We start from the raw sequence: 18,564 nt of genomic DNA on the forward strand, positions 1-18,564 counted from the left end.
CTTAGACATTTGCCACCTTGGCAGATCTGCACATATGATGTCAATATCATGCTACATATGATTATTGTCTGCCAAATTTCCTGCAGCTTAGCGAAAAAGCCAATATTTTAGCAGATTCAATATTTTTACCCCCCTTCTTAAATGTTGTCCCCTGCCTTATCGGATCGACAGGAAACCTGGCGGTCCTGTACTAGAAATAACTTGCTAACAGCTTGCCAGATTTCATTCAGATACATAAAACAGGGTCAAAGATGTTAACAAATGAAAAAAAAAACTTTTTGCATTTCGTGTAGCTTTGCTCTCTCACCCCAATGAATCTGCTTTAAACTTGACATCCCAACACAAAACTACAATGCTAAATATTTGGTAAATGTTATGCTTATTAAATGGTTTGACGATTATTAGCACACACGTTTTGATCCCTCTTTAACTGTGCCCCCTCCTTGCGATATGTACACATTTAAATATTCCAAGAGTAAGCTAAGCATGCTGAGTGTTTGAACAGATTTGTTAAAGGGGTCTAAAACTAGAGCCAAACAAAAACTGTCAAAATAGCTCTAAATTTTAAACCTTCAAGGCCCACCCAACACCGTTTTTAACACAATTTATCTAAAAAAACACTAATCAGATTTACACCGAACTGGAAAAAGCACACTTTCAATGAAAACATATAGTAAAAATTCCTAGAAGAACTAAATGTTCATCCTCTCTAAACTGTTTTTGTCTTGGTCAGGATTGTACAAAATAAATATGCCAAACCGTAACTAGATCCACTTATAGAGTCCCAGTTTTCGTGTAGATTCGTCAAATAGCACCAACATAATTAGCAAACCAAAATGCATTTTCAATGGATGCTGAACCATATCTCATTACGACCATAGTTACCAATTCAAGTTTCTTCCACCACTTGGCAGCATTCTGTAAATGTTTTTCCTTACAGGTACCAGGCCATTTTAACTTTTAAGGATGAAATGTTATCCTTGACATTTATGTTAGTCACTTAATAATTTGAACATTTGTTAGATCTAATGCAGCCTCACTTTTTTGCATTTCTGTTTATCAGCAGTTTGACCGGGTAGCGCACCACTTCTTTGGGTGAATTCTTATATCCACCAATACTGTAACCAATCGTGGTCGTATGCATTGCATCTTTATATAGGGTGGAATATTTACCAGGTGCAATAAATCGTTTGTTGAGTTTTCAAGTTGTAATCAGACAAACATGGGAAATCGGTGTATTCGCCACTGATTTTCTCATGTTTTATGGCCACCCGGCTTTGCCCTACCATTCTGCCCTTCACCAAAAAACGTATGACAGGTTTTACCTGATGATGTCAATCATGGGAAATTAGAAGGCATGTGCATTAGCAGAAGCATCCATGAAACTACTTTTGACAACAGATCTCTTACAAAGTGATATGATCTCATCACTTGCACAGGGAGGTACAACAACAATTCGTGTATCTGTGAGATGAAAACAATTTATTATAAGCATTACTTGTGATAAATGTTTTCACCACACATCCTGCTACGTGATCTATTTTGTCGCAGTTTGAAAATACTTTTAATAACATGATAGGATCAGATTAGGGAACTAACACTACTTCCCTAGCTTTGCCACTTATGTGGTTTATACAATTTTGTGGATGTACTTGTACGTGTAAAGGTTTTTGGCATACTTACTATTGAACACCTTCCCCAACTGACAGTGACGTAGACCACATGCTACTGAGTGCTGGTGTGTATACATTGAAATACATTCATCGCTTCCTATTGGTGGAGCTTTTCCCGTTTAAAATGCACGCAAACCTGTCTATATTTGTATGTGCATATATATATATAAATATATATATTTATCCCGTTTATGTATAATTAATGTGCAGATTTCTTTATGTATGATTCTCTGTATTTGTGAGGACGATTAGGTATAGCTCATCTATTGGCAAACGTCTATATGGGTATCTGTACTCTAGGAGTATTTAGATAATTGACAACAAACTGAAGGATTAGAGTGTGTGAGTCTTGATATGTGTTTGAGATGACCAACGTTTGTATGGTATTCTCACAGAAATATTTTAGCTTCTTTTTGCTCAACACATTTTGCTGTTCATAGGACTCTGTGCACTTTACCCTTGGCTACCAGAGGTACAGTGTTTGTGCTCTGCCTTCTAAATATAGGGGAATTGTTATACACCTATCTGGCACAATTAATTTTCGTACAAGTCACTAGTATATGGTACTACATGTCCTAGGGCCAGTAAATTAAATGCTACAAATGAGCTGTTACACTCATTCTGTGACCTATGACATTAGCACTGTAAATCATGTCTCTGAGGCCTGTCCCTGCTGCCTATGTGTGCAGTTTTAATCTGGCCTTTCAACCTAGCAAAATAAACCTTTTTTAGTACCTATAACTCTTTGGTAGGCGCTAAATGATCATAGAGCAGAGTGGATGGCATTTACAAATTAGGACATGTGTATTTAATGTTTTACATGTCCTGACAATGAAAAACCGCCAAAGTCATTTTTTTCATCCTCATATAAAATAATGGGTTACATTATAACGATTTATAATGCTTAAGCTCAGTTTTGGAGTAACAAGAATAATGTTTGAAGGTATCGTTATAATAGTAATTAAAAATCCAACTTAATAGTCAAGTTGGATTCTATATTCATATTTTATAACTTACCTGTTTAGAAAGTTGTTGCTGCTCTGTGTAGTCCAAATGTGGCTTCCTCCAGTGTTACTGGAGTGTTAATGGTGCTTCTATGGACTTAAGTGTATTACTCCCAAATTGTGAACAGAAAGCTAGGGTGTGGAGAGGCATTTTTCCTCCTTGAGTAGGATGGCCTGGAGGGGGTGCTCAGCTCCTTCCTGAGCTTCAAGGAGTGCCTACCTGCCACTCACAGATGCAGCTCACACCTGGGCCTACCTCCTTTTGTCTTCCTAGTCAGCTTGGCTCCAAACCGATTAGGCGTAACCACAATTGGGTGTTTGTTCATTTCTATAGCCACTCCTCTGTGTGGGCACCGGAAGCCCTGACCACATGTATAAGGGTTGTGCTATAGAGAAAGATGGGTACAGTGGGATGGCTTACAGTAAAAGACATAGGAAGAGTGCAAAAGTGGGTAGGGTCAACCTTGGCACTTTTACCCTATTTGTTAGGGAGTGGCCAGAAGATTGTTAAACTCACAGACCCGCTCTGGGCATAAATGTGGCAACCTGAGTACCCTCCTTGGATCACTTCTGGAACTGTAGAAGAACAAAAGAGGACTGGATCGGCTGTCTGTGACCTGCGAGGATAATTGAAAATTGAATCTGCTCTTCCCTCTTTATCCAGGACAAACAAGTGGACTCCAAGAGTCATAAGACTGATGTCCTGTTTGGGCTACATGGACAAAACAAATTCAAACAGGCCTTTTTTCTACATTCCAAGCTGGCCATTCTAACTGCACCTTCCCAGGACCCTGCACCTGGCTTCTGCTTGAGTGAACATTGACTCATAAGTTCTGGCCCCAAGGTCCTAGACTCTTGGCTGGTGTCAAAGTGTAGTCCAACAATACAACGTGTATGGGGAATTTAGTGAACAGGCTAGTCTGACCCGTTCAACTAGTCATCAGATCACACATCATGGTGTCCTGCTTCATCATTTGACCACCTATCCCCCCAGGTAGGATGGCTCCTGTGAATAGGACGATTGCCCGCCGCCATCGGCCTGCGCCATCAGACCCAAATATCCTCACCCAACACCCCAGGCCGGAGAGCCTTGTCATCCAGGCTTCTTCTTCATCTGGCACATTCCCTGCCACTCTCCCGGATAGGGAGTCGAAAAGACTTGATAATTTGGGGAAGAGGTTTTTTTCTTCTAACAGTCTAGCCCTGTGGTCCGTGAACACCGCATGCCTTTTGGGCCGCTATTCCCATACTCTCTGGGATACGGTCACGCAAGTGCTGCCTAGAGTTCCGGAGGAAGACCGGACTATCCTTTCCCAAGCCGCAACAGATGGGAGGGATGCAGCAAAGTTCATGATTCGTTGTGGACTGGATACTGACTCTCTGGGTAGATCGGTTTCATCGACGGTGGCATTGAGATGCCGCGCCTGGCTGAGAACATTTTGCTTTTCAGGGGATGTCCAGCAATCCTTGATGGACATGCCCTTTGATGGCACACATCTCTTCGAGGCAAGGCGGACTCAGCGCTCGAGTGCATTAAGGATTCTGGAGCCATGTCCTGGTCCCTTGGCCTCGCGCCTGCTCCTAGACCCCAGCAGTCCTCCTTTCGCCCCTTTCTAGGCTACGGAAGGGGCACCCAACTGCACCCTTTCCCCCCTGGCCATTGACACATGCATGCTGTTCAGCCCATGCGTGGATGCGGGATCCCACGACCTTGGGGATCAGGGATCCAGCAGGTTGCCCAGTCCACCCCCTCCTCAGCCTCCAAACCTTCCTAGTCCGCAGGTACACCAGGAGCCAGTTGGCGGCAGGATTCGCCATCACCTGCCCCAATGGCAATCCATTACCTCGGACAGGTGGGTCTCCAATCTGTCCAAAGGGGCTACTCCCTCCCCTTCGCGACACCTCCTCCAGCCATGCCACCTTCATACAATCGAATATCGGAGGATCATATGGCGCTTCTCCGCAAGGAAGTCGAAGCCCTTTTGGCCAAAGGAGCTGTAGAGAGGGTTCCGTTGCCAGAAGTAGGCTGTGGTTGCTATTCCTGCTACGTTCTGGTGCTGAAAAAGGACAAAGGTCTTCATCCTATCTTAGATATTCGGTCTCCCAAACTCTTCCTCAAAAAGGCGAAGTTCAAAATTTTGACATTGCCTCTGGTCCTATCTATCCTGGAGACTGGATGGTAGCGTTGGACTTGCAAGATGCGTACTACCACATCACTTTCTTGCTGGCCCACAGATGTTACCTACGATTAGTGGTAGGTCACGAGCACTTTCAGTTTACCGTACTCCCCTTTGGCCTTACCAGTGCCCCTTGGGTGTTCATGAAAGTGATGGTAGTGGTGGCAGCTCATCTGCGCAGGTTAGGGATCCTGGCTTCCCCTACCTCAATGATTGGCTGTTGAAGGCGAACCCCAGACAGTAGTCTCCCACCTCCAGACTACCGCAAATCTTTTGCAATTGCTGGGGTTCACTATCAATGTGCCGAAGTCACACCTGACTCCTTCTCAGACACTCCCTTTCATTGGAGCTGTTCTGGATAGAGTGCAGTTTCGGGCATATGCTCCCAAAAAGCGATTCCAGGATATTTGGGCTATGATACCCATGTTTCAGCCTCTGTCCTGGATTTTGGTGAGAATGACTCTGAGGCTGCTCGGTCTCATGGCCTCCTGCATCCTTCTGGTTCAAAATGCCAGATGGCATATGCGGTGCGGGCTCAGCAGTGGGACCTGAAGTTCCTGTGCGTTTAAAGCATTCCTTCCCTGTCTCAAGGGAAAAGCAGTGCAGGTGTTCACAGACAACACCACCACCATGTGGTATTGCAACAAACAAAGCAGAGTGGGGTCGTGGACCCTGTAGGAAAGTACCGTCTTGCCTGGCATGTTACCCCCATTTTCACTGTATGTATATTTGTTTTTTCCCATGTGTCACTGGGATCCTGCCAGGCAGGACCCCAGTGTTCATAATGTACGCCCTGTATGTGTTCCCTGTGTGGTGCCTAACTGTATCACTGAGGCTCTGCTAACCAGAACCTCAGTGTTTATGCTCTCTCTGCTTTTCACAATTGTCACTGCAGGCTAGTGACTATCTTCACCAATTCTCATTGGCACACTGGAACATCCTTATAATTCCCTTGTATATGGTACCTTGGTACCCAGGGTATTGGGGTTCCAGGAGATCCCTATAGGCTGCAGCATTTCTTTTGCCACCCATAGGGAGCTCTGACAATTCTTACACAGGCCTGCCACTGCAGCCTGAGTGAAATAACGTCCACATTATTTCACAGCCATTTACCACTGCACTTAAGTAACTTATAAGTCACCTATATGTCTAACCTTTACCTGGTAGAGGTTGGGTGCTAAGTTCCTTAGTGTGTGGGCACCCTGGCACTAGCCAAGGTGCCCCCACATCGTTCAGGTCAAATTCCCCGGACTTTGTGAGTGCGGGGACACCATTACACGCGTGCACTGTACATAGGTCACTACCTATGTACAGCGTCACAATGGTAACTCCGAACATGGCCATGTAACATGTCTAGTATCAGAGAATTGTCACCCCAATACCATTCTAGTATTGGGGGGACAATTCCATGCATCCCCGGGTCTCTAGCACAGAAGCCGGGTACTGCCAAACTGCCTTTACGGGGTCTCCACTGCAGCTGCTGCTGCTGCCAACCCCTCAGACCGGATTCTGCCCCCCTGGGGCCTGGGCAGCCCAGTCCCAGGAAGGCAGAACAAAGGATTTCCCTGAGAGAGGCTGTTACACCCTCTCCCTTTGGAAATAGGTGTGAAGGGCTGGGGAGAAGTAGCCTCCCCCAGCCTCTGAAAATGCTTTGATGGGCACAGATGGTGCCCATCTCTGCATAAGCCAGTCTACACCGGTTCAGGGATCCTCCAGCCCTGCTCTGGCGCGAAACTGGACAAAGGAAAGGGGAGTGACCACTCCCCTGACATGCACCTTCCAGGGGAGGTGCCCAGAGCTCCTCCAGTGTGTCCCAGACCTCTGCCATCTTGGATTCAGAGGTGTTGGGGCACAATGGACTTCTCTGAGTGGCCAGTGCCAGCAGGTGACGTCAGAGACCCCTCCTGATAGGTGCTAACCTCTTTCAGTAGCCAAGCCTCCTTTCTCAGTTGCCAAACCTCCTTTTCTGGCTATTTAGGGTCACCTCTGGGCTATTGCTCAGATAACGAATGCAAGAGCTCACCAGAGTTCCTCTGCACTTCCCTCTTCAACTTCTGCCAAGGATCGACCGCTGACTGCTCCAGGATGCCTGCAAAACCACAACAAAGTAGTAAGACGACTACCAGCAACATTGTAGCGCCTCATCCTGCTGGCTTTCTCGACTGTTTCCTGGTGGTGCATGCTCTGAAGGCTGTCTGCCTTCACCCTGCACTGGAAGCAAAGAAGAAATCTCCCGTGGGTCGACGGAATCATCCCCCTGCCAACACAGTCACCAAACATCTGCGTCACCGGTCCCCTGGGTCCCCTCTCATCCTGACGAGCGTGGTCCCTGGAACACAGGAGCTGGGTCCAAATGTCTCCCACAGTCCAGTGGCCCTTCTGTCCAAAGTTGGTGGAAGTAAATCCTTGCCTCCCCACGCCAGACAGCAAACCTGTGTACTGCGTGATTTGCAGCTGCTCCGGCTTTTGTGCACTTTTCCAAGGATTCCTTTGTGCACAGCCTAGCCTGGGTCCCCAGCACTCTGTCCTGCATTGCCCAACTCGCTGAGTTGGACTCCGACGTCGTGGGACCCTCCTTTGTGACTCTGAGTTGACCGCTGTCCTCAGATCTTCTGAGTGCCTGTTCCGGTACTTCTGCGGGTGCTGCCTGCTTCTGCAGGGGCTCTCTGAGTTGCTGAGTGCCCCCTCTGTCTCCTCCTCCAAGGGGCGACATCCTGGTCCTTCCTGGTCCCCAGGAGCACCCAAAATCCTCAACTTCGATTCTGCAGCCAGCAAGGCTTGCATGCGATATTTCTGCCTGGAAACACTTCTGCAACCTCCAGTACACAGTGGGACATCTTCCATCCAAAGGAGAAGTTCCTAGCCCTTGTCGTTGTTGCAGAATCTTCGGCTTCTTCCACCAGGAGGCAGCCCTTTTGCACCTTCATCCGGGGTTTTGTGGGCTCCTGCCCCCCCTGGACACTTTTGTGACTCTTGAACTTGGTCCCCTTCCTTTATAGGTCCTCAGGTCCAGGAATCCATCTTCAGTGTTTTGCTGGTGCTTGTGGTTCTTGCAGAATCCCCTAACACGACTATTCTGTCTTTCTGGGGTAGTAGGGTAACTTTACTCCTTCATTTCAGGGTCTTGGGGTGGGGTATTTTGGACACCCTTACTGTTTTCTTACAGTCCCAGCGACCCTCTACAATCTCCCATAGGCCTGGGGTCCATTCGTGATTCGCATTCCACTTTTGGAGTATATGGTTTTGTTGCCCCTAGGCCTATGTCTACCTATTGCATCCTATTGTGATTCTACATTGTTTGCACTACTTTTCTTACTGTTACTTACCTGTTTTTGGTTTGTGTACATATAATTTGTGTATATTACTTACCTCCTAAGTAAGGGTACTCACTGAGATACTTTTGGCATATTGTCCCTAATATAAAGTACCTTTATTTTTTAGTAACTCTCAGTATTGCGTTTTCTTATGATATTGTGCTATATGATATAAGTAGTATAGTAGGAGCTTTGCATGTCTCCTAGTTCAGCCTAAGCTGCTTTGCCATAGCTACCTCTAACAGCCTAAGCTGCTAGAAACACCTCTATTCTACTAATAAGGGATAACTGGACCTGGTACAAGGTGTAAGAACCACAAGGTACCCACTATAAGCCAGGCCAGCCTCCTATAGACCCTTTGTCAAGAGGCCCTTCATCTCTGGACTTGGCTGGAACATCAGGGCATATCCATGGTGGTTCAACCCCTGGCAGGCTCCTTGAATGCCAGAGCAGACCAACTCAGCCGACGATGCGTGGTCGATCACGGATGGCGTCTCCATCCGGTGGTGGCGCGAGGTTTCTTCCTTCAGTGGGGAGAACCTTGGTTAGAGTTGTTTGCCTCCGTAGAGGACGCGCAATGTCAGCTGTTTTGCACGTTGGAGTTTCCAAGGCGGCACTCGCTTGGCGATGCTTTTCGTCGCAAGTGGAATTCAGGCCTCCTGTACACCTTTCCGCCCATACCACTTCTGCCCAGAGTTCTGAAGAAGATCAGGCAAGACCGGGCCCAAGTAATACTGGTGGCTCCGAACTGGGCACGAAGAGTCTGGTATCCCGAGCTGTTGAGCATGGCCATAGCTCCTCCGATCAGACTGCCCCTTCGGCAGGGTCTTCTGTCGCAGCAGCAGGGGGAGGGTCCTCCATCCGAACCTGTCAACTCTGCGGCTTCTTGCGTGGAGATTGAGCTGTGACAGTTGATGTCTTTTGACCTGCCACCCGAAGTCTGTGACGTTATCTTGGCAGCCAGGTGCCCGTCAACCAAAACTGTATACGCCTGTCGGAAGAAATTTATGGCATGGTGCGTCGACAAAACTGTTGATCCTCTATCTGCTCCTCTTTCTCAAGTCCTCTTTATTCTTTCCCTTGCCCAGCATAGTTCCACCTTGGGCACTCTTAAGGGATATCTTTCTGCTATCTCCGCTTTCTTGAGGTTACCAGATCACCCTTCCTTATTTAAATCTCCTATAGTTGGACGCTTCTTGAAAGGTCTCACACATCTCTTTCCTCCTATCCCATTCATCATGCCCCAATGGGAGCTAAACCTGGTATTACCATACCTTATGTGTACCCTGTTTGAGCTGCTTTCCAACTGTCCTTTACAGCTCTTAACTATCAAGACTGTCTTTTTAGTTGCCATTACTTCTGCCACAGGGTAAGTGAGCTCCAGGCTCTGTCATCAAAGCCACCTTTTCTGGACATACATCCTGACAAAGTGGTGCTTGGCACGAGGGCTTCTTTTCTACCTAAGGTAGTGACACCCTTCCATGCCAGAAAGTCCACCACCTTGCCTACTTTTTATGCACCCCCATATCCCTCTCATGCAGAGGAGAGACTCCACCGTCTGAACCAAAAAAGAGCGTTGGTGTTATATCTTGATCATACCAAAGACTTTCGAGTGTACGATCAACAGTTTGTGGGGTATGTGGGTGCAAAGAAGGGGAAGGCATGCAGAAGAGGACCATTTCACGATGGGTACTCTTATGCATAAAAATGTGCTACGCTCTGGCTAAAAAGCAACCTCCTGAAGATTTCGAGCTCACTCCACCAGAGCTACTGCTGCTACTACAGTGCTAGCACGGGGCGTTCCAGCCCTGGACATCTGTGTGGCAGTGAGGTGGGCATCTCTGCACACTTTTACCAAATCCTACTGCCTGGACAATTAGGTCCGAAGGGACGGCTACTTTGGACGTTCGGTCCTGCAGGACTTCTTGATGTGATCTTGGTTCGCAGCCCACCACCGGGGATGGTATTGCTCAGGTATCTATTCAAAGGTAAGGAATCATAAACTAGAAGTCTCTATAAGATATACAAGTTTCTTACCTTCGGTAACAATGTATCTGGTAGAGACATATTCTAGTTGCTGGTTCCTTTCTGACCCGCCCATCCAACCCGAACTTCAAACTGATTTCTAGGGACAGGAACTTCCCCTTAAGGGCCCTAGTTTTGGCGCACCACTCTGTGTTCTTCATGGCTCTGTGCTACTGGCGTGGAAAGTCGTGAAAAGAAACTGACGTCAGCACGCCGGGGTGGCACCTATATACGACCGCAACGTCATCACATTGAACACGATGCCAACGACGCCTGCGGAGTTGACTGACGCCACCAGACCGCAAGCAGAGGTACTGCTCGAAGAAAAATCTCAAGATCCAGTCTGACGCCTGGGGAAATTCAGGTAAGCAATCTACAACTAGAATATGTCTCTACCAGATATATTGTTACCCAAGGTAACTTGTACATTAAGTTTTCTAAATTGGTCTGGGATTTTTCTTGTGTTGTGTTTCCACTTTATTGATGTTTGAGTACTGCATAAATACTTTACACACTGTCTCTAGATTAAGTCTGACTGCTTTGTGCTAAGCTACCAGAGGGTTAAACTTAGGTTTATTTAGTGACTTTCGTGGTTCCTGACCCCCCAAACTAAGGGGCTGATTTAGAGTTTGGCGGAGGGGCTTACTCCATCACAAACGGGATAGATATCCCTTCTACTATATTACATTTCCATTATAGCCTCTAGAAATTGTAATACAGCGACAGGATATCCATCACATTTGTGACGGAGTAGCCTCCCTGCCAAATTCTAAATCAGGCCCTAATCCTCTAAACGCTTAGGGTGTAGGTGATTTCTCTTCATTAGTCATTTTACTTGAAAACATATCCAGTGCCAAAACACGGCCCAGCAGTAAAACACACGTTGTAAACGATCTAAACATAACAACGAGAATACTAGCTTTTTTTAAGGCCTGTTTTTTGACGAAGGGGATATGTGTTTATGACATTGGTGCTCATTGTGAATGGTCTAGGAAAGAGGCCCTCAGAGTTACCTATACTGGGAGTACTAGTAATTCTGAGTGTGGGTAAACTTTGGCCCATTATGAGTTAAAACAGGAGGGTTCGCTAAGAAAGATTCCCTGTTATTTCCTTATTTTGCCCCAGACTTTACTTGAGATATTAGCTACTATAATCAACTGCCAAAATGTCCAGGTGAAAGTATGCAGATCTGCAGTGTTCCTATGGATTTTATAATCCCGTTGTGGATTGGAACTGCTTTTACCGTCCCTGTCAAAAATAAGGGCCTACGTGTTTATTCGGATGTTTGTTTTCATACTTTTTAGGTCTGGGTTGGCAGTACATTTGTCAAGAAGACTTACGGCCAGATATACTATTCCTATTTTTAAACCAGGGATATGCAGTTTGCACACCCACTGGTTTATTAATTGGAATTCAATGTGCAATCCCACTTATGCACCAATAGTTCTGATTGTAAAATGTGCATTTGTAGAGAGTTGTGAAAATACCTGCCCTAACGAATACGCCATAATTTGTGATCACCTGTGATTGCCTGTAAAGGCAGGGATGGGCTCCCCCAAGGGACAACTGATCTCGAGTTTCCTGTTTGAGAAGACAATGAGGAGAGCAGGCCATGGTGTCCTCTGGGCTACTGCATCAACCTCACCCCACCCAAAAGAGAAGATACCCTAGGGTGACAGCTTCCTTTTGTGAATTAGAGGGGTCGGTATCTGATCTAGGTGTTGCAATTGCAATCGCGGTCAAGGATGTTGATACATTCCTCTCAGAATTACATCCAAAGATGTGACTCCCCTTTTCCTCTCCACACCCCCTTCCAATTTGCAAAAGGAACAAAGCTTTACAATTCGGCCTTTTACAATTTGGAACAATTTTCCCTACTGGTGGAAAACCTTTTGTAAATAGAAAATCGTTATTTTGAAAATACTGTCAGTCTTCGTTGCTGGTTTGAGAGCTAACATCATGTTTCCCGTGCGTCTACGGTGTCTTTTAAACCTCCAATACGCCCACTGAAACATACACATTTTCAGGTTACATTTTTTTCTTACATTCCTTGCCGTTTCCTGGTAAGTATGTGCTTCCTATTTATTACTCTAAAGCAATCATCAAAGTAAATTGCTTGCATTTAAAATTAAAGAAGTATTGTACTTTTCGTTGCAGGCCATGATTGTCTTCGTGGGTCCAAAACACTTTCAGTTAGAGCTATATTCTACCTTCTTCTGCCTCTGTCATGACCCTGAAGTGCCTGTAAGATACACAATGGCAACTGGCTTCTATGAAGTAAGTAGAGGCTGCTAAAATAGTATGTACACAGTCAAAAATATTGTTTAAGACAAATTGTCAGCAAAATGTGTTCTTAACTGTATGCTGCACAGAGAGATTATGGGGGTATCTTGTCATCATTTAGTAGTCATAGTAGTGTTTCCTTATGATGGAAGGAATATATAATGCTTGTTTGAAGGTAGTAACACATGAATAGCTTAGTTACACTCCCGCTATTCATTGCTGAAGGCTTTCATGACCTAAGTGTTTTACTGTACAATTGTTACGCTAATAGAATTATGGATCGGTTGTTTACCGTGGACAACAAATGATTATATTACGTTTGACAAACACTGTATATGCAACCAACAATATGTATGAGCTCTCTGGCAAACTGTGTGTTGGAATTGTGACTCATTTATTAGTTTTACTGAACTAGAAGAAGTAATTAAATGAATGAAATGCAGAAAGGATTGCTATTTATTTTTTACTCTGCCCTGGCTAGTGTGGCATAGCAATAGAAGACGGATTACTAAGGGTACTTTAGATTTAATTAACTGAGTAATACAGGGAAATATGTACAGGATCTTGGCCACCAGACTAAGAAGTGACTGTCCTTTCTGCCAGTGACGTTGCCAGACTGTCTTCCAGCTATGTCCACCCTCCCACAGAAAGGTCTCCTTCTTTGGCATGGGGAACCTAAAAGTGTCGGGTCTCAAGACATTTCCCCGTTGTATCAGACAATTTGAACTTGTGCCTACCAGATGCTATTATCTTGAACAAATGGAAGGAGTTTGAATTGCTCTAGTGATGCAGACTCCTTGGAAATATAACATGACTACTATGGAGACTTTTTTGCAGTGTCAAACAGAGCACTTCTTGTCTTGAGGTAAAGATCCCGTGATGCTGTGCACCAAGATGTTGATCCAGTCACATCTTCTAGGTAAAGTACTCTAGGCCTGTTCCACCACGAGCAAGAGATTAAGCTTGTCTCCCTCCCAAGTCGCGGGTCTAAGATCAAGAAGGCACTGCTCATTCCAATGAATTTAAAGGCGTGCATCATGCAGTTGAGCCCTGCTCGTCTCATAGGTAGTCTGTGTTACAGTCTCAGCCAGGTCAATTATGCCCCATTCCAGTTCCTTCCACCACACTGTATATTAACTGAATTCATATGCTGTGCAGAGAGGCAATTTAGAGAGAGAGAACCACTCGGTCAGTGAGTGAAGAGCCTCAAAATAAGCAGAAGGCAATCCTACACCAGTGTTCAAAGCACAAAAGGACTAAAAACAAACAAAGGCAATGTGTTGCGCCAACTCTTGCCAATTTAGACTTTATGAACACTCATACTGAGTTCACCCTAGTACTGTAGTCCACTCACCACCAAGTAATACATGGTTGTTAATCTTCTCTGCTTGTTTGACTTCTCAGAAAACCAAGAATTGATAAAAATCTTCCCTAAAAACAAATTGGGACCTCGGGCATGTCCTAAAGCTGACAGAATCACTCCTGGTTGCCCTATTCAGGGAATGTTGAATCTATTGCAGAGAGATCAGATTCATCCTAATCCTTAAGACTAGTAGTTTCTGACCCCTCCCAGTTCTCAGATCCACGTGAAGGGTTTGCTTTCATGTTGGCCCTGGTTCTTAGCTGAAAACCCATCCAGAGAAGTGCAAAGTTAAAGGCTAAGGTGGAGAACCCTTTTGCCCTTAACATCAAGTCCCTGTACATCTGCAATTTCCAATGTAGCTACCAAATATTCAGGTACCCTCTATGCGGTTAGAATACAAAGGCGAATATGTGAAAGAGTAACAAGGTCCTATACAACTATAGCCTAAACCACTACTGCTAAACAACTAATATATATATATATATATATATATATATATATATATATATATATATATATATATATAATATTATATATATATATATATATATATATATATATATATATATATATATATATATATATATATATATTCTTAACAACTAATAAACCATACAAACCAAAAAGAAAACCTTACCTTAAAATTAGTTGTTCAGGCAATTGTTATTCAGGCACAATTGTTGTTTAGCCAGTAGTTGTTCAGTAATTAGTTGTAGAGACTTTTTAGTTGTTTAGCAGTAGTGGTTCAGGCAAGTAGTGATTTAGACCTAGTTGTTCAGGATGTTTCCCTACAAAGGCAAGGTACAAGTCTCCATGTCCTAGCCAACACTTATGGTCACAGTTTAGCTGATAGTCCCTATGTAGATCCTGGATGCTCCTTCTGGGCCACCAGGAAGTGGCCATACATTTGTGGTCTGTCCCCTAAGTCTCCTCTTCAGAGGAGGTTTCATTTGTGTGTCTTGCCCCCAACCCAGACTTAGATAAGGCAGTCGGTAATGGTGATGACTACAACAACATGCATCTGATTAGGCACCTTCATAATGTCACACCCAATGCTTTGGGAGTAGTCATTGAATCCCCTGTGCTGAAGAATGTTGGCATTTATTCTTTTGTCGCTTTAACTACTCCCACACCAAAATTGTCCTTGGAAATTGAGCCATAAGTTCTCAAGCTGTCCCTAGGGATTTGTAGAACATCTTCCTATGAACGTCCATCTCAAAGTCACTACATGCTAGGTACCAGGTCCGAGAACAGTCCGATGTTTGAACAAATTTATGATTTGGCAGATTGGTAGTCCTATTGTAAATTGGCAGACATCTCATTGTTCTAAATACACTGTTCTGTTCGCTCTGCAAAGCCTGCTGTTCCCTCACCTTGTTTTTCAATCTCATTCTTCCCACCATCGGAAGCCTATGCTTCATCACACGGTTGGCATTGGGTTTGATGATGCCAGCGAGCTGGAGTACTTTCACAATAATGAACTTGTGGTATTCACTGAAGGAGAGCAGGAAAGTTACTGATTCACAGCTTTATTAAAAAAAACAGGAACCAGAAACCCCAGCCACCGAGTTGATCTCCAACCGCTCCGAGGTCCGTCTCACTTCTCCTCTGGAACGGTTCCCACAGTTCCAGAATCACCATAAAACACAAGTGGGTAAACACCACACCACCTCCCTCACCTCAACCAAAAACAGTACACATTTCTTATCAAGAAACTACAGATTATTAACCATGAGAAAACAACATTACATTTAGATTTTACAACAATTAGCCTAACATATTTTATAAATAATACAAAAAAATATATTTTTTTTAAATCTTACATAATCTTTAATAAAAAAACTGACTCCTTTTCACTCGCTGAGATCTCCTTTCTTCTCTCTGAGACTCACAGTTCTGTACCAGATCATGACATCGTGTTTTAACAACCACACCACCCTCATCCACCTTTGGCATGACTCTTGCCACTCTATTCAGATTCCATATTCTATGGTCACTCAACTTTACTGCATTCTTGAAAACTTTAATCACCTTATAAGGTTGACTGAATTTGGAACCATCACTTTTCTTAGGTAATTTGACCTTTACCCAGTCACCCACACTTACCACAGTCTCTCTCACATCATATAACTCCTTTCTTTGCAACATTTTCTCCCTCTCCTCCTCCCTCCAACTATCAGTTTCATCAATTCGAATGTCCACCATCCTCTGTTTCTCAGATACCCACAGCGGCAAGATCTCAGTACTGGTCCTTCTTCCTCTAAATAATACAAAAGGCGCCACACCAGTAGACGAATGATGAGTAAAGCGATATTCTCTTACCTTCTTTCTTATAGCCACCTACCAATTACCTCCTGAAGAGAGAGCTTGTTGCACACTTTCTTTCAAGACCTTAACAAATCTTTCAACCACTCCATTACTTTGTGGATGGTTAAGAGCTGCCTTCTTATGTTTCACTCCTCTCTCACGCAGAAACTCTTCCACTTCCTTCGAGGTGAACTGTACACCATTGTCTGAAAGTATTGAATTTGGAAACCCTTCCTTCTGAAATAAACCTTCCAAAAACTCAATAACTACTGTAGACTCCACAGAAATCACAATCTTAACTTCCTGCCAACATAAAAACATATCCAAGCACACTAAATCACACTGATCAAACTAATTGATTCTTATAGGTCCTAAGATATCAATAGCAATGTCTGACCAGGGACTGTGAGCCTGTTCTCTCAACACCATTCGGTGTGTTCTGCACTTCAACCCTTTATCACAAGACAAGCGTTCACCACACTCTCTTACCATACACTCTATCTGTACATCCATAGCTGGCCACCAATACCCTTCTCTCACCCTCTCCTTCGTTTTGGCTATACCCATGCGACTTGCATGAGCATGTTTCACCAAAGCTTCTCTTGAAATAACCCGGGGGAACAAGTTTTGTGCCTCTAATAAGCAAGCCATCCACAACTGACAATTCACCTTTGACTTGCCAAAACCCTCTTAAAACATCCTCACATCTATTTTTCTCACACCATTCATTAACGACCAGGTGCATAGCTTTTTTTTAAATAGCATAATTCCCTAATTCATCTCTCCACATTTCTTCAGAAACAATCCCTTCAGATACCTTGCACTCACTGACTTCTTCATCCCTTTCCACATCTACATCTTCCTCCAAAATACCTTCTCTGTTTTCCACTTTCACCATCCTAGATAGACAATCTGCCAACAAGTTATCAACACCAGGTATATATGATACATCATAGTCAAACTCCTGCAGTGCCACTACCCATTTCCGTATCCAGTGAGACACCAAATCTATACCTTTCTTGCAAAACACTTCCTTAAGAAGTTTATGATCAGTGTTGACTAGAAACTTTCTTCCCCACAGAAATTTCCTCAGTTTACGCACAGACCAATATACAGCAAGAGCCTCTTTCTCTACCACTGAATAATTGTGTTCTGCCCCCTCAACGCACGAGACACAAACAAAATAGTACGATCAACCCCATTCTTACTCTGCATAAGTACCGCTCCTAAACCCTTTGAACTTGCATCAGTCAATATCCAAGATTCATCTGACGTGTCGAAACTGCCTAAATTTGCAGCAGAGGACAAACACTGTTTTAACAAATTAAATTGTTCTTCACAATTTTTAGTCCACCTAAATTCTTTTCCTTTCTGCAATAATTATCTTATTCCAGACGTCTTCTGAGCCAAATTAGGAATAAATTTGCCATAAAACTCCACCATTCCTAAAAGCTTCATCACTTCCTCCTTGTTTTGGGGAGCTTCAAGTTTACAGATTGTATTAACCAAGTCATAGGTTTGATCCATTTGCTACTCACCACATGACCTAAGTATTCAGTTTCTGATGGATACAACTACCTATGGATTCCTCACCTAATGAATACTCCCATGGCGCCAGCATTCAACGGAAATCTTCTTCCTAGTCTCTGCACGTCGACGAGGACGTCACCCTAGCCCACGCGACGCCGTCTGACGTCATACAGGCAATAAGAGGTCCTCGCCGACGTGCCGACGTCAGTTCCCTTTTTCCCGTGCATTCGAAACGGTTATCTTCAAGGGAGCTACTGTTACTTTAGTCGTTACAGTGTGTTTTCTGCTGGGTAGTTCTTCTCTGCGGTAACAATGTCTCAGAGAAAGTCGGGTTTCAAGCCCTGTCGAGAGTGTGGGGGCAAGATGTCCATTACAGATCCTCACTCCGACTGTCTCTGGTGCTTGAGCTCCTATCACGACGTTGTGACTTGCGATTCATGTCAGCACATGAATCCGAAGGCCCTCAAGGAACGTGAGGCTAAATTATTCCTGGCGAAGTCGAAGAGAAAGGAAAAACATCACAAGAAGTCTTCCTCGCCAAGGTCTCATCGGCGTCATCGAGACTCCCGGCGCCGTAGAGATTCACGGCGTCATTCAAGCAAGGAGGCTCGTTCGAGGTCGCCTTCGGCTCGACGTCGGAGGACTTGGGAGGTCAGTCCCACGGTAACGCCGCATCCATCGACGCCGTTGCCCTCTCCGGCGTCACCGACTTCGCCTGGACAAACGTCTGTGGTTGAGGTGATGCAGCCTCTTGTGATGTCTTCGGCGTCGCGGACGCCGAGGCCAGCGTCTGGGTCGCCTTCGATCCAGGCACCCCAGGCCCCCCAGTATCCGGCTTTTCCAGCCCCTGGAGCCGAAAGTACCGCATTTCTGAATGCGATGTATACC

At 44.7% G+C, this 18,564-nt stretch overlaps 1 protein-coding gene across 2 annotated transcripts in view; it reads left to right on the forward strand.

The window, feature by feature from the left end:
• The window catches only part of PPP4R4 (protein phosphatase 4 regulatory subunit 4), a 1,510,494-nt gene that overhangs the window by 902,882 nt on the left and 589,048 nt on the right, over positions 1-18,564 (forward strand). For both annotated transcript variants that reach the window (XM_069208239.1, XM_069208238.1), the window contains one exon: positions 12,351-12,470. In XM_069208239.1, coding sequence (XP_069064340.1) covers positions 12,351-12,470 — 120 coding nt within the window. The remainder of the gene's footprint in view (positions 1-12,350; positions 12,471-18,564) is intronic.

This window comes from Pleurodeles waltl, chromosome 9, assembly GCF_031143425.1.
Source record: "Pleurodeles waltl isolate 20211129_DDA chromosome 9, aPleWal1.hap1.20221129, whole genome shotgun sequence".
Lineage (NCBI taxonomy): Eukaryota > Metazoa > Chordata > Amphibia > Caudata > Salamandridae > Pleurodeles > Pleurodeles waltl.